Below are 16367 nucleotides of genomic sequence, written 5' to 3'. Positions count from 1 at the left end.
GGGGGGGAGCCGTGAGAATTTGCTGTGGGCCTCCCCATCCGAAAACTCTTTATTGTCGGCGCTGACTGCAGTCGATGCATGCAGCGCAGATGACAATGCAGAGTGGTGCTGAGTGACGTGATGTGCATTCCCCGCTTTTGTCTGTCGTGCAGATTGGCCTTATGACAAGTTGACGATAACCAACAGAAACCACCTGCCATAAAGATGGAAAAATCTTGTGTTTTCTGGAATAAAACTGGAAAGGAATGCTTTCTAAGAAATCGAAGATTGCTATTAAGCATAGTATGGCCCACTATTAAACTGAGAACCCCATTGTTATTTAGGACAACTTCACTGTTTCTTCAGCTTCAGAAGGAAAAAAGCACTTCATTCTATTTGACAGACATTCTACTGACAAAAAATATTTTCCAGACCTTCGTTTACAAACCGAGTTATCAGTGCAGGCATACTAATTTGGCGTTCCCTTTAACAAAGAGCAGACCATACTATGCATCTCGATTCATAGGTACCTAAATTGCTGAAAGCTAGCAAGAGTCTTGCTAAGTAATGTGACTAGCCTCCTGAGCATGTGCATCACTGTGTTTCTTGCACAAAATTTGGAAGCATACGAGCTTGTGTTAAATTTACTGTATGCGATACTGGATATTCGGCTTTTTTTTTTTTTTTTTTTTTTAGATTCAATATTTGATTCGACATCTACTATTCGGTATTTGCACACCCCTAGCTTCTGGTTTCATGCAGGTGGTCATATCATGCTGACATTACAGGCTGCCACCTCGGACGATGCCACAGATGCTGCCATGCTTGTGCCTACGTTTGTGGATGTGCTGCATAGCAGCGACAACATTCAGAGATTAATCTGTGTAGGCGACAATGGAGTAGGTGATCTTCTTGCTGATGTTGTTGCACTTGAAGGACAGCTTTTGCTGTGTGGCTTAAAGAAAGGCTTTAAGAAACTGACAGATATTTTTAAAGTCTGCAAATGAGAAAAGAACATTTTAGCATGCTGGTGAGCATGGATTACAGTACTGCCAAACCCAGGTAGAGTCAACATTCGATTTTTCGGACTCCCTAGGGGCTGCAAAAACGTCCTAAAAAAATTAATGCATGCCGTTCACTGTCCCCAAGGGTGATAATCGCCACAGGCACGTCCGAAAGAACTCTAAAGGTCTGCCAGTACACTTATTAAGTGTATCGGTGCTCGTACTGTGATAGGAGACAAGTGCACGCATGTATAATTGATGAAAACATACCGTGTGCCGTGACAATTGCAGCTTTCCACCCTTGGTACGCTTCACTGCAATACATCACATGTGCTTCACATGCAAGCAACGGCGTGGCAGAGGTTGCGGCGACTGAGTGGTACCGCAACATACAGACGCAGCTTTATTTCACATGTGCCGTTCTGGCGCGATGCGTGCTGCTGTGATGCACAGTGTTGCTTGCGGGAAGCGCACGTGAGCAGTGCATTTCAGCGGTCTCCAAGAGCTGCGCCTTTCTGCACATTTCCATGTGTTGGTGTGCTTGAGCTGTGGGTTTCATCGGTGTAGTAAGATTGTGCTGCACTTTCGTGCTTGTAAATCTTTGCAGAAAATAAAAATACTGTATGTCGAACTGCTACTACAACATTTCTATTCACATTTTTCTCTTTTAGCTCTTTATACGTGACAGCTTAAAAGACTTGCTAAGTACATGCACACAGAATTAGCCATATGGAAGCAAAGGAATGGGTTGATTTGTATTTCCGCGATTTGGACTTGAAGCACGTGCACGTCTGCCAGCAGCTCTTGCTTTGGAATTTCGCAAGGCGCCATCCAGGCCATCCGTGTGCAAGAGGCCTATGGATGGCTTTCAAAGAAGCTCGCGTCACTTTTCGCCTCTGGGCATTCGAGTAGTGACCCTTGTAGAGCTGGGGGGGGGGAGTATGTGACTGTTTAACCCTTTGAGGGTCAATGACGGAAATATACGGCGCCGCGATAATGTCCATAATTTATGGCGCCGTCTGTACGTCTAAAGCACACGTCAATTTCCTCACTTTTTCTTTCCTGGCATGTGCTACCACTGTGTGGGAATACAGGGAATTTTTTTCTCACAACTCCCTCTCTCGGTTTTCGTTGCATGGTTTGTTTTAGAGCTAGTTTGCTCCGGCATGTCTATATACTACTGCTCGCACATTGGCGCGTGTGCGGGCTGTCGGCGGTTTTGGTTTTGTCCCGTGGGCAGTTTTGGCTTCTTGTGCTCGTAAAAATGATAGCTATCTTGTTACTAATCGCTCAAAGGGCGACCACCTGTTTCTCGCTCGTTTAGTGCTCACAGGGGTGCGCATAGGAAGGATGCCACCATGCACTTTGCCTTTTCTTTTTTTTTTTAGACTTGCGAGAACTAATTGCCTCTGGCTGGCGATAAGAAGAAGATTAGTGGAAGTTTGTCATAAGTTTTGCTTTGTTGATGGGCACACAACCACAAAGGTTTCTTCTGTGCGCTCACCTATGCATTTCGACTACGCTATGGACATAAATATTAGTGTAAGTGCAGGAACATCTGAGACTTGCGAAACATTCTCGTGTGCGCATTTTCTAAGCCTTGAACTGCGCATAACAATGCATCAAATTTTAAATTCTTATAAGTTTATTTCCTTTTTTTATTGTTGTTATTTATGAATGAACAGTACATATATACCAATGCAAAATATTTTTTTCTCACTTTACGGACACCCTAGAAGAATTACGGTAAATTTTGTTCTAAATAGATTCCTCAGAAGAATTGGAATCTGCAATAAAAAAAAATCGACCCTGGGCGGTCGTATGTGGCAAAAAAAAGTCGACCCTCAAAGGGTTAACTGAAGAAACAGGACCAATTAAAACTACGAACATGCTAGCTCGAATTTGTGAAAAAGAAAAAAAAAACAGCACCTACATGAGTTGCGAACGAAAAGTATGGAATGCTATTTCGTCCTGTCTATCCAGACCCATATGGGGTCACGATCGGGGGAAAAATGAGAAGAAGAAGAAGAAAACAGTATGTGCAGACAATCTGGCTCCATAAAATGGAACTCGAAAATGACACATGGAAACAAGCAGCACCTGTGAGGCACCAATGGCAAGGCCGATTTGAGCGAAGCCGACTTTTACTTTATGGAAGTATGCGTCCCTTACGACGAGTACCTTCCACTTCAGTCTGTAAGTTCTTCCCAAAGAATCCTCCTCTTATCTTTGTTGCGAAAATCCTTCAGTTTATGGACACTGCACAACTTGAGTTATGGACAGCTTGTTGAAGACAGCGCAAGCCGGTGCAAACTGGCAGCAGACGTCGTCTGCTACAAATGCTGTCCGCTAGAACTGTCTGCTTCAAAGGAGTTCCTCGCGCCGCCTGCCCCTGTCATGTGATCTTAATGTCACTGCTCATGGTGCTCCACCATTGGTTGCCGCTCTTGACGCTCGCAAATTTTTCTAAATGTTTTTATCGTGCTCCCAGCAGCACGCGCCGCTCAGAAAACAAGTTTTGGGAAAGGAAGCTTGCTCACGTGACGGCCACCACGACGTTTCTGGCCCAAAATCACTTGCATGTGAAACAGCCTTATGAGGTGAAACTGACTTTTGGGAAGTGGCATTATGCAACGTTTCATGCTTTCTGAGCTTCGCATCCATTTGAGAGGATTACAAAAGCAGAGTCAGCGCTATTGCTAACAGCGGTGAATTGTTTCAACAAAAAACACACCACTGAACAGCAAGCAGCTTGGTAGCGAACGTCGAAGCAACTAAGCCTGGCATTGCTGTGGCGCTGGCTATGGCTACGAGCGGATCTGCGTGCGAGAGCGCCAGGTGGCGAGATAATCAAAATGGCGGCGGTGGCGGCTTTGATTATGCCGTTTCGGGCCTGCAGTTATGGCAAAAAATCCGGAAAATCAAACAGCAAAGATATTTTGCGTCCGAAATCTCAGGCGTTCTTATAAATTGACTCTATAGGGTACATGGCAGTGCCGCAAAGGCATCCGAATTATTGGGAATGTCCTAAAAATCAGGCATCCGGAAAATGGGTCGTTGACTGTATACTGAATCTAAAGAGGATTACAAAAGAAGTTTGATATATATAGGTAATTCGATATACAAAATAATAGTCCTTGAGGCAAATGGCAGCTTACCCCCTGGTGCGTCCGAGGGCTGCTACGTTACTGCACGCAACTTGGGAAAAAAAAGCAAGCACACTTTATTTATGTGCACAAATATTGCTGATCCTGGTTTGCCTCTTCTGCGAAATGAAGCTGAAGGCACTCATCTCCATTTTTAATTTCATTTATTCATTTTTTTTTTTTTTTTTTCAGTTTCCTTACACAAGAAACCAAAGGCTCCCAGACAAAAGGTGCTTCCTTGCACCCGACTGGGTCTGGGGCCTCACACAAGACTGTCAAAACTGTCGAGGTGCGAAAGCCCTGTGCCTTCCATATTGCTGCAGACACGACGAATCATGTCAAATGCCTGTTCAGCGGCTGTGCACGGACGTTTTGCCATCTCTTTTGAACAATCTTTATCCAGAAATGGCTTTACACACAATCTTGTGGCTTGTGGTTCTTGAACCTCTGCAGCAAACCAGTTCTGTCGCTGAAGTTTTCCTCGCCGAGTGCTGCAGCAAACCACTGGGCCTTAGCCATTAGCATGGGGCCATCCAATGGAATGTTTTTTGTGCGAATCTCCAAGAACCACGCATATAGACATTCACTCACTGCCGATGACAGCCGCTGAAAGCACAGCGTCATCATGCACTGCCATCGTACACAGAAGGAGGCAAGCAATGGGCATGTGTGATCAAATATGGCTGCACCCACGTGAGTGCAGTGGAACAAGTCACATATACGGAGGTCATAGCAGAGTGATGCAAACCCAAATGGCCCTCACACGACTACTCATACAGTACTGAGGTGGCACACCAGGTGCACACCAGTACTTGAGGCAAAATTAAAACGTTAACTGTAGAAATAAAAATTTATGTGAGATGCAAAAAATAAAATGCTCCAGCATACTACAGTCGAACCCGGCTACTATATCACACTGGCAAAAAAACGCCTATCAGTTCGATATGGAGCATAATTCTATATAAGCCTGCTAAATAATTGGATGTCATAAAAGCACATACCATTTAAAAAATCACTTTATTGATGAAACTAGCGTAGTTTAGCATGAAATAGTCTTGCATTTTCTTCTGCTTGAGCAATTTCGCTGTCTGCGACACACACACTTTTCCACATTGTCTAAGGAGTCGGAGCAGCTGAGGCCGCAACCTTACACATTCCCGCAGAAGCACCGGACTAGCGCGAGCGCACCAATCACTTCGGAGGAGGTGGGCAAAGGACCGTTGTTGCTTTCCTCATTGTGCCCTCTTTCACTTGCGCTCGGTACGATGTCGACAATGTAGTCTTCGTTTTCAGGCTCTCCTATGGTCGTGGCACCACCATTTGCGCTCACAAACTCGTCCACCGTTGATTTGTCAACAGTTCCCAGAAATTCTGACAGCTCGCTCCAAACTTCGGCAACACCTGCAATGGCTTTGTCACATTCATTAGAATTTACAGACATCACCGAGCACGCAAAGTCGGCAAGGATGAAGCAATTTTGGATGAACCACTTGTACAAGGCCGTGTGTACGCGTCAGAAGCCATGGGCACTGGGTCGTAAATTTGGCCGCTTTAGCCCTTATCTCCCCCTTATTCTTCCAAGATTGTGCTCCTCGGAATCTTGTACGCTGCGGGGACATCCGACTTCTCACCGCGTTCGACCCAATTTATGATTCTGAGCTTCACGACAAAAGGTGAATTCTGCTGCTTCAGCACGGCAACACTGCGAGAGAAGGCCCACAATGCGCTGACACAATGCGACACACAATGAACCAGAAAGGCAGCGATACAACTCGCACTTTCGCCATCTTGCACGACAAGGGCACAAGAGCCTCTGACTGGCTGTCGGAGCAAGTGCTGCGGGCGGGCCAGGATCATTTTTTGCAGGGGGATGTCAACAGCTCATCCGAGGCAGCATAGTCACAGTAGGGAGAGTGGTTGGATGGAGTCGCGCCACCGGGTTTTCCCGCCACCACGAGGGAAAGCCAACTTCCGGGGGCACTTTCCGCCGCTTATCGTTCGATATATCAAGAGTCACTGCTGTTCTTGTTCGACGTAAGCGTAATTTTTGCTATATATACTCATTGTAACTATACCATGTCCAGAAATTGTTCGATATATAGAATAATTCGATGTACACTGGTTCGATATAGTTGGGTTCGACTGTTGTCAAAGTGAGCATGCTTAAAATGCACAGAAATGTACTGCATTATTTGTGCAATGTGTTTATGAGTCAGGCCTGATGAATTGGCAACAACCTTCACAACAATAGTGTCTTAAGCAACTGCTAAGACATGGCAATGCTCACCCTATAGTTGATGGCAAATGTGGACACCTGCAGAGCCATGGATATGATGTACACAGTGCTGTTGAGGAGGGATGGCTTGAACTCGTCGTCCCTATCAGCAAATTTCTCAGGCCTGCAAGAGGGGAGAGAGGACACAGATTCTGCCATGTTCCCACCTAGATCATTTCCAATGACGACACTGCAGAGGCTAAGTTGTGCAGATACTCTCACACAGCTGTTTTCTTTCTTAATTACAGTTGAACTTCATAATAATGAAGTTGCATCGGCCCTGAAAATACCTTCGTTATATCCGATATTCGTTATCAACATAGACACAGATATCAGCAAAAACCGTCGAAATCAAGTCTATGCGACAGAAACATAACTGGGTGCCTCTGGGGGCCAGCATAAGGTCTACAGTGGATTTTGATAGCCCATTGGCATCTTGCTGTGAAGATATGATGCACGCGAGTAACAATAAATGTACCACATACGTGCACTCCATATCGCCACAAATGCACAACCGCGAGATTGGTGTTATCACGCGGGATCAGCATATTGGCTTGCCGACTGCGATCGAACTAGCCAAGCCGCTAGCCATACAACACACAGGCGGCCAGTATGTCATTTCTAGTTAATATTTTTGTTTAGCAGTCGGAACACTTTTCCGACACAGAGCGGACCACACGTGATTCCGAATTCCACCCCTGAGGCCATCAGTCTAGCCTGTGCATGTGATCTTACACTCCATCACAGATAAGGTCTACGAGTACGAACATATTGATGGTGAGCTTCCCGCATTGCATGTCACCGGCCACTCTTTAGGATGCTATAGGCAGTAGCAGTGCCGTTTAGTAGGGAGTCAGCAACCAAAGTTGCAGTTTTGTGCTAGTCAATAGGAAGGCAACTTTGTTGATGGCCGTCGTGCTTACAGCATCGCACACGCAATTCTTGCCTGAAATGTGATGCAGAGTCCGAAATTTCGGTTATCATTATTTTAGTGCTACAAGTAGGTGGCGACACCGCAGGAAAGCCCAAATAATCAAGCAACTGAATTCCTTGTTCTTTAGTTAGGGTGCGCCGATAGTAGGTGCGCAAATTTGTCAGCTATGCTAGCCCTAAATTCTGCTGAATGAGGTCAACGGCTAAAACTCAATGTGGACGGCTGGAAAGAGCCGACGATCGTGCTTTTCAACTAGAAAAGCTTTCTCCGACTTGCTTTGAACATGAAGAAATACATATGAAAGTGCAGTTGCTCCGGCAATCACATTGTCGGTTTGACATTTTTTTCTCAATGACCGATCGTATGAAGACAGGCTGAACAACAGTCGGCAGACTAGTTTTGTTGGTGTTGTTGGCACGAAAGCCAGTCACACTGTGTCAACTGAATGTTGTGGACCACATCATTGTTGTCCTAGAATGACAAAATATCTCTCAGTGACACTTTCTGCTGACTAGTTGACTGATTGTTGCTGTCATGTTGGCATCGGTGTCATAGTGGTCTATAGTGTGACTTGGCCTTTACTGAATGAAATAAGCTGTGTCAGCTTACAGTGCAAAATTAAGAAAAAGATGTACTATAACAAGGCCTGCATGATGGAATTATCACAGTAAAGCATGGCCAAACTGCACGACACGTGATGACATGCTCGACTGGCCGGCGCATTCGGTCATCAGCGCAGGATTTTCAAAAAGTGCAGTTTGATAATTATTTCAGCGTAGACGTCGCCAGTGTTTAGTTAGCATGCGGCCAGTCTGTGGCTCCCCCTGAGTGCTGGATTCCCTGTATGGTAAAACCTCGTTAATTCAAAGTCATCGGGACCGCAAAAAATCTTCGAATTAAGTGGGTTTTCGAATTAACCAAACACACAAAAAAATGCAACCCAGGCAAAAAATTTCACTGCAGGAATGCGCCACCTTTATTCAGCGATCCTTGGATTACTTAAAGTAATCAGAGATGCTGGTTTGCCGCGTCCTGTTGTTCGAGGCTCCAAGGGTCATGTTTCTAGTTGGCCAACTACGTGCAGCATTTGAGAATTTCCACCGTGGCACTCAACAAAACTGCGGATAACATTCAGCGATCCAATAACTTCCCCGAGAGCAGGTGCTCAGGAGGGTTAGTTAGCGTCGTCGTCGCTAACGAAGAGTACATTCCTTCCTGTGGCTGCGAACTTGCGGTCAAGCTGCCGAATGTAGTCTTCAAATATTGCGCCTCTGACCCAGGCTTTCTTGTTGTGCTGATAGATAGGCTCATCCCTTAGCGGCAGCCGTGCATTTTTTAAAGCAGTGAGGCTTCCCACTCTTTCGAACTACGAGTAGCGGCAGCTTGTGTTTACCGCACATGTTCGCGCCGAACAGAACGGTAATTCTTTCCTTGCCCTGCTTTCGACCCTTGACCGCGGTGTCCTTCGCTCATAACGTTTTTGTGGGCAGCATCTTGTAAAAAAGGGCTGCCTCGTCAAGGTTGTACACATCGTCTGCACTGTACTTGCTAAGCAACGGAGCCAACATGTGTTTCTTCAAGTCGTCGACGACATTCTCGTTTGCGCTGCCGCTCTCGCCACAGATGGCTACGAAGGTCAAATTATTGCACTCTTTAAAATGGCTGAACCATCCATTGCTACACTTTAACTCTTCGTGCTTAAGTCTTATACACTGGCATCTTCGCTCGCTGGCACTTCTGCACAGTTCAGAAAAAAAAAGAAAAGAACACCATGCTAGCTGCAACACCCCTAACACCGCACACAAAGAAACGGCGCAGACCGGCGTTGCACGCACACGTCGCCGCAGGCGCAGAGAGAGAATGGGTGAACGGCAGCCAGTGGCAGCGGTATGGAACACGCACTGATGCTGCGACTGCTGCGAGGAGTTTGCGGAGTGGGGGACGAGAGCACGTGACAAAAACCGGCATGCCCGCTGCATTGCAGTGGAGCACATCTCCTTTGCAGGCGCGCGTTTTGGCAGTGCATGGGGTGTATCGTGGACTGATTTTTGTGCTAACAGTGCTACGGGTCGGGGGCTTCGTCTATAAATAATCGTGATTGCTATGTGGCGTCGCCTTGCGGCTCCGAATGCCTGTTGTTTCAGCAGGAACATTTGAGACTTGCGAAACATTCTTGTGTGCGCATTTTCTAGGCCTTGAACTATGTGTAAACAATGCATAAAATTTTTAATTCTTATAAGTGTATTTCCTTTTTTTATTGTTGTTATTTATGAATGATCAGTACATATATACCAATGCAAGATATTTTTTTCTCACTGTACGGTCACCCTAAAAAACTTACGGTAAATTTTTTTCGAAGTAGATCCCTTAGAATAATTGGAATCTGCAATAAAAAAAATCTACCCTGAAAGGGTTAAGGGACATGCGCCTTATAAATAGTGCCCACGCCATCTTATTCTTGCTGTAGTATATTTGGATAGTTCCATCTGTGGATGCTGTGGCAACAAAGCAATGCAAGGCAGCTGTTTTTAGCCCTGTGCTTCCCAACTATGTGGATCTATCAGCATGCATCAATGTGCAGTGATTTCAGCAGCGCCGATTCTACCACTTGGAGGTAATTATTCTACTTATTTAGGCATCTATAGATATGTGGTACAGTATAAAGTTGTGTTTTTTCTTTTTTTATCCCAACGGTTGACATACTTTGACACACTCTCATCAGGCCAATTATTGTGTGCGTTGCAGCAGTGACATGCCCGTTTCAGACAATGCTGTGCAAGATTTCTGCCTAGAGTTGCTCCTTATCTGCCTTCAGTTTCGATTTAACACACAGAACATTGTATGTTGATTTTGTGTGCTAATTGTTCTATCATGTCAGGTGGCGTCCTTTTTCGTTATGATGAACATTTCGAGCTAGCATATTGCATTTTTTTCTAACATTATTTAGGTAGTAAGTGCAGAGCCACATTATTCCAATTTAGAAGCAAGTATTGCTAGCTTAAACGTTTAGTGATAGAGCTAGCACCCTTGCTTTTAAATGTTTCTATGTGTGTATATTTCTGCTCAGGTTTTTTTAACCACTTCCTCAAAAGGACGTCCTGTGGTCGAAGTGGACTAAAAGCTCTGGCAATCAAGATTGCTGACGTGACGAAGATCTGGAAAGAAGAATCTGTAAAAATACATGCTGTGCTAATAAATACTTCTAGCAATTTTAGCAATTACACCTGTTTTTCGTTCTGCATCTGGTGCACTGCAACATTTTCTTTCACACCAATATACCTATTAGACACACACAAATAGACCTATAAGACTAATGCACTACATGCAACTTAACCTAGATAAAACTGTCATCTTATGAACTTCGCGTAAAAAACAGGTTTCTTGTTTCTCTTACAGCCTACAACATCATTCTGTTATGAAGGTCACACATCATAAATAGTTAGGGATTACATTAACAAACGCTTTAACATGGACAGCCCATATTTCAGCCATTCGTTCTTCATAACTTTCCAAGCTGTGCTTTCTGAGACCAACGATTAGAGGTGCTCCAAGTAATCTTAAACTTCTTGCATACATAACATTTATTAGATGAAAATTAGGGTAAGCATCGGGCTTATGGGACCTGTTCATAAAGAAGGACATTTACCCACTCGAGATGGTGCAAAGGAAAGTGATTAGGTTCATTTATAACAAGAAGAGGTTAGATTCACCTACAACACTAATGGAAACCAATCACAACCCATTACTTCAAGTATAAAGGAAAATGTTCTGTTTGTTGTTCATTCATAACCTTTTGACACATAAACTGACTGCATCGCACAATACTTAAGCAGCTATCATATAGAACACACCACACAGGAAGTCATTTGCTCAAACCAATTCTTTCAAGAACTGCAACATTCAAGCATAGTTTTTTCCCACAGACCATTTACGACTGGAACTGTCTTCTGGGGGTCATTTGAAAGTCCTCTGTTTTTGCTAAAGCTCTAGAACAGTATTTGTTTGAGTGAATGAGTGTTGTGTGTACACACGCGCGCGCACACACGCACGCACACGCACACACACACACACACACATCTTGTGTTATCCATTGCAACCTCTTGAAAGCCATTTCTTGTGCCACATTGTATTTTTCCTGCTTTGTATAGCCCCTGCTGCATGAGCAAAAATTGTTGGCCTGTAGTACTATTATGAAATAAATAATAGGCCTATTAGAGTAACACACTAATGGACCTATTAGACTAATACACTGATAGACTGTATTAGTGTCTATAACCTGATAAGCCATTAATTTCTTGTATTTGAATTTTTGCTAGGGTACTTAGGCGTCCATCTCTTACCCAACCTTTCTTTATCCGCTTACTATATTGACAACAGCCTCGTATGCTAAATGAGCTAAATTGAAATCTTTATAGCTTACTTCCACCAAACATGTCCAAAACTTGTGTATACACTGTACCATGCTAAACCAACTCGCCTAAACCACACTTGGTGTTACCCATCTGATCACTTGAAGAAGCAATTTCTGTGCAATTAATTGGGAGACGACTACTAGAGGGTGCCAAGTGTTGTAGCTAAATGTATAACCGATGGCTCAGAAGTTACCACAGTTCTAGTATCAGCAAAATAAATTGTATCCACACGGCAAATGTGATTCAACTTATGCCCCTCACCGAGGTGGTGACCGTGCAGTAGCCTCCTGGACGAGGTAGACAAGGCTGGCAAAGTGCACTGCAAACTGGAGCAGCACCGTCAGCAGGGTGTACGCGTTGAAGATGTTGGGCAATGGACGCTCGTGGGAAAGGACCTTCAGAGGCTGCACACACACAAGATAATGCCTGCTTTAGAGATGTTTGCAAGCAACCTGAAAGGGCACTGCGAATGCTAGGATATGGTGTGGCTTGCTTTCAACGTGACTCAGCATATAACATGCAGTCTCTTTGATCTGGCTGCACCTGCTGAACTGGTTCTGTTGCGATGCTGTGAGAGTGCAGCGACTGTTCAGAAAGTCCGAGTGTAGTGCCAAAACCAGTGCTGTCCAAAATGAACAGAAAAGTGCAAGCAATATCATATGCTTGGCACATCGTTATGGTTGCAGTGTCTTTTCTCGTCGGCACAGCGTTTCTTGGGCTGCTTTGAAAACTGCTCCATGTGATCAAGCACTGCTTTGCTTTTAACTGTACTGCACACATACACACAAGGTCGGGCTCTGCGGCAGCCAGTATTTGCTGGGACATGGCCATGCCTGCTCACTGGTCTGCAGCTACTGAAACAGAAGCGTGACCGATTACAGTGGTGTAAAAAAAGGAAAAACACCTTTTGACACAAGCCCTGACAGCATGGACAACAACGAGAGGCAGGAAGAAAGGTCTAACAGAAGCTCGTTATAACCATATTGTGACACCTAAAAAATTTTGCTTGCATGCTACTTTATAAATGCAGGCGTTTGCTTGTCTTAAAAATGAGCCACTGGCATTGTGGACAGCAAAAGCATTTTGCTGAATGCTGTTGACACAAGGCCACAAGCTGGCTGCAGTCATCTGCTTGTCTGCAGCACTTTGGCTGCACCTCCTGTCAAGCGAGTGTGTGCGCAACAAACAGTGAGAGGGCAAAGGTTGCGTCATGCACATCACAACAGTTCTGCACTCCGTGAGCTAACAGTGCACAAAGGGTATCCAAATCGAAGATATGATGGCCACACAAAGAAAACTATCTTGCAATTCATAACAAGTCTTACATTTGTAACATTTGTGCTCGTTCAATTATAACAAAGAAAACGGAAATGCACGCCTGAAACTGCCATAATAGAACTGCATGGACAAACCACCTTCTGCATTATGCATATCTAGAAGTAGATACAATCAGAGGCATGCATATAAGAAGGAGAAACAGTCAAACTAGCCATTATTTTTTACAGAACATTAACACTGCGTCTACAATATGCCATTTCATTATTCAGAGCATGTAAACATTTTCTGCTAAATTTCAAGTCCATAGTAAAAGAAAATCATCACATCGATAGGCTGACAGAAAAGCTGACTAGGCAGCAACCTCCATACTATGGCACATGGTGGCCTTAATTAGAAATTAGAAAAACCAGATAAGGACAGTAGCCATGCTTGCCAGTGTGACCTATTAAATGTACAGGCAGAGACTAAATGTGTACATTATTTTGCAATGCTTGCGATGCCAAAAAAGACAGCCAAGTTCTTTACATGGTATGCAACAGAGGTGCACTGCTCATAACTATCAGATGCTTTGGCATGATTAGCTTTTCCACAGTAAAGTCAAGAATTCTATAATTCAACTCAAGAATTGGATCCTGACCAAAGGTCCCGGCCGGTGCTCATGCATTTCTATGGGCCCAAACATTCCTTATATTGATCCTAAAATTGGTCTTTGCCAGATAATTCCAACTTTACCAGTCAGCTTAAAAGTGCCTGACCCCTATGATGACCCCAATAATCACCCTTTTAGCGGTAGCATCTGTCTCGATGGAGCTTAGGGGAAAGTGAATGTGCTGAGCACATGTAAAAATCTCCCGTCGGAAACACCTATTTCCGGCCTATCCTAGGAAACTTTTCAAGCAACAATAACCATAGCTCACAATGTCTGATTACAGTATCTGCCTGATTCTAATGAGCACTTGTTTCTCTTATAAAATTGAGCCAACAATTCTCTGCAAGATGCCTGCAAACTGCCTTCTCGACATTTACATGCTTTACTGTAAAACACAGATGTAGTGTGGTGAAGCTGACTTTTAAAAACCGTGCAGCAAAGCTGATTTTAGGAAACCGGCCACCATGGTGCAATACTTAAACTCTTCCACATTTTTCTTGCCAAGAAATCAGGTGCCCATTATATGTCTACTTTGTTTAGGGGCTTTCATATAATTTCAACATTAATTTTTACTTTGGACACATAAAACGTTGGCATCCATTTGATTCGGGGGAGTGTTAGAATCTGGAAAATGCTGCCATAATAATCAGTGGTGTGTTCCGACGTTTTTTCCACATCTTTCTTAGTTCAACCTGCCGGATAATCCGATAAATTTTGTCGGTCCCGCCAGAGTCGAAACAATGTAAGTCAATAATTCGATTGGATTTATGCAAAAATATTCCTTAAACTGCAGGAATACACCTTAACATTGTTTTGGGGTGCTAGATGGGACATAGGAAAGGAAGGACACACACAAAGTGCCAACTACCAACTGATTTAATGCAGCAAGAAACAGAGCATAGTACAATTTTCGTGCACGCACAACACAGACATATGATGTGACAGTGATGACTATATACATTGCTACACCTTTGTCTCAAACAGGTGCACCTCTGATGAATACAGTCGACGCTCTATATTACAAAGTTGTACTTGCAGTGAAATGTTTTTTTTAATTTGAGGTTTTAAAGTTTCAGCAGAAAAAATGAATTCACATATTCCCAGAACATTCCTGGTGAACAGTGTCTTGTAAGTAAGCACTTCTAAACAAGTCGCAAGAAGGTCAGGCCACAATACAGTCGAGCCCACTTGTAACGGCCCCACTTAAGACGAACGCTCGCTTATCACGAACAAGTCCGGCGTGACCGTCAAAATATACGTTTAGGCTATGGCGCTCGGTCTCAGCTACAACGAACGCCCGCGAGCCTAGCCGATCGGCTACAGAAACGCCGTGGTTTCGCGGACCACTTTCCACGTGGCGAGATCCGCCAACCCTGTGCTGTGCACGCTCCAAGAATTGGCTTTCCCGCGGCGTCTCGCCGGAGGCACGGAGGAGCGGCGATGCGGCGAGGGGATCGCCGCGATAACGAGAGAGAGAAAAAAAAAATGCCGGCCCAGCACGCATCAGCAACGTGAACACACAAGTCGAAACTGACAGCTCATTCGCCACGGGACCCCACTCGCCATCGTCGACGTCAGGGCAGCGGCGAAGTTTTCCACCAATTGACAACGTAGCACGTGATCACGTGCTTTCGTACCCCCTCTTCTTTCTCCCCCCCCCCTCTTTACGCCGCGCCTCACACCTCACACGACTGCGGGACTGTCTTTTTCTTACTTGTGGTTGTGCTAGCGTTGTCGGCGTTGTTTCCTACTGGTGTGCTCCCGTGCCTATCCGAGATAGCAGATTCGCCGGCATCTACTTCGACAGTGAAGCGAAAAGCTTTGGACTTGGCCACGAAACTGTTGATCTTGAAAGACCTTTCCCAAGGTGCAAAAAACCACAAACTGGTGAAAAAGTATGGTTTGTCGAAATCGACAATATCCACGATACTAAAAGAGAAGGACAAAATCTACACGAGTGCCGCCACGGACTCCGCGACGAGGAAGCACCTACGGAAAGCCACATATGCAGGCATTGAAGACGCGCTTCTAAAGTGGTTCCTTGATACTTGAGCACGCAATGTTCCCATCAGCGGGCCGCTGATGTTGTCCAAAGCAAAGGACTTAGCGTTCCTCATGGACTTCCCAGATTTTTCTCCTGTCAATGGCTGGCTCCATCGCTTCAAGCTCCGCCACGGAATTATTTTCAAGACCATCAACGGCGAATCGGCATCGGTAAGCGACGAATACATCAACACGTGGATGTCTAAAAACTTGGCCCGTGTATCAAGTTATGCTGAAAGGGATGTGTATAACGCCGATGAAACGGCGCTATTCTATCAAATGCTGCCTGGCAAAATGCATGCTATGAAGGGTGACAAATGTGCTGGCGGCAAGCACAGCAAAGTTCGCATAACTGTGCTTTTGTGCACCAACATGGATGGAAGCGATCGATGCTTGCCATTTGTCATCGATAAATCAAAGAGGCCACGTTGCTTCCGCACATATGTACCAGTGCGTTACAGGCATAACATGAAGTCGTGGATGACACGCGAGTTGTTCGCGGAATGGCTTATTGACTTTGACAGCAGCATGGCGAAGAAAGGGCGCAAAGTTCTTCTGATTCTCGACAACTGTACCGCCTACCATGTCCAAGCTGTCTTAACGGCAGTTGAGTTGCTTTTTCTGCCGCCAAATGTAACTTCAAAAGC

General features: G+C 44.8%; 1 protein-coding gene across 2 annotated transcripts in view; it reads right to left on the bottom strand.

Annotated features, from left to right (window-relative positions):
• The window catches only part of LOC126516509 (endoplasmic reticulum transmembrane helix translocase), a 278190-nt gene that overhangs the window by 16747 nt on the left and 245076 nt on the right, over nt 1–16367 (bottom strand). For both annotated transcript variants that reach the window (XM_050166639.3, XM_055063942.2), the window contains exons 22-23: nt 12012–12154; nt 6417–6528 (exon numbers count right to left, since the gene is read on the bottom strand). In XM_050166639.3, the coding sequence (XP_050022596.2) occupies nt 6417–6528; nt 12012–12154 (255 nt within the window). The remainder of the gene's footprint in view (nt 1–6416; nt 6529–12011; nt 12155–16367) is intronic.

The sequence above is a fragment of the Dermacentor andersoni genome, chromosome 1 (assembly GCF_023375885.2).
Source record: "Dermacentor andersoni chromosome 1, qqDerAnde1_hic_scaffold, whole genome shotgun sequence".
NCBI classification, from domain to species: Eukaryota; Metazoa; Arthropoda; class Arachnida; order Ixodida; family Ixodidae; genus Dermacentor; species Dermacentor andersoni.
This window is presented reverse-complemented; position numbering and strand designations above follow the sequence as displayed.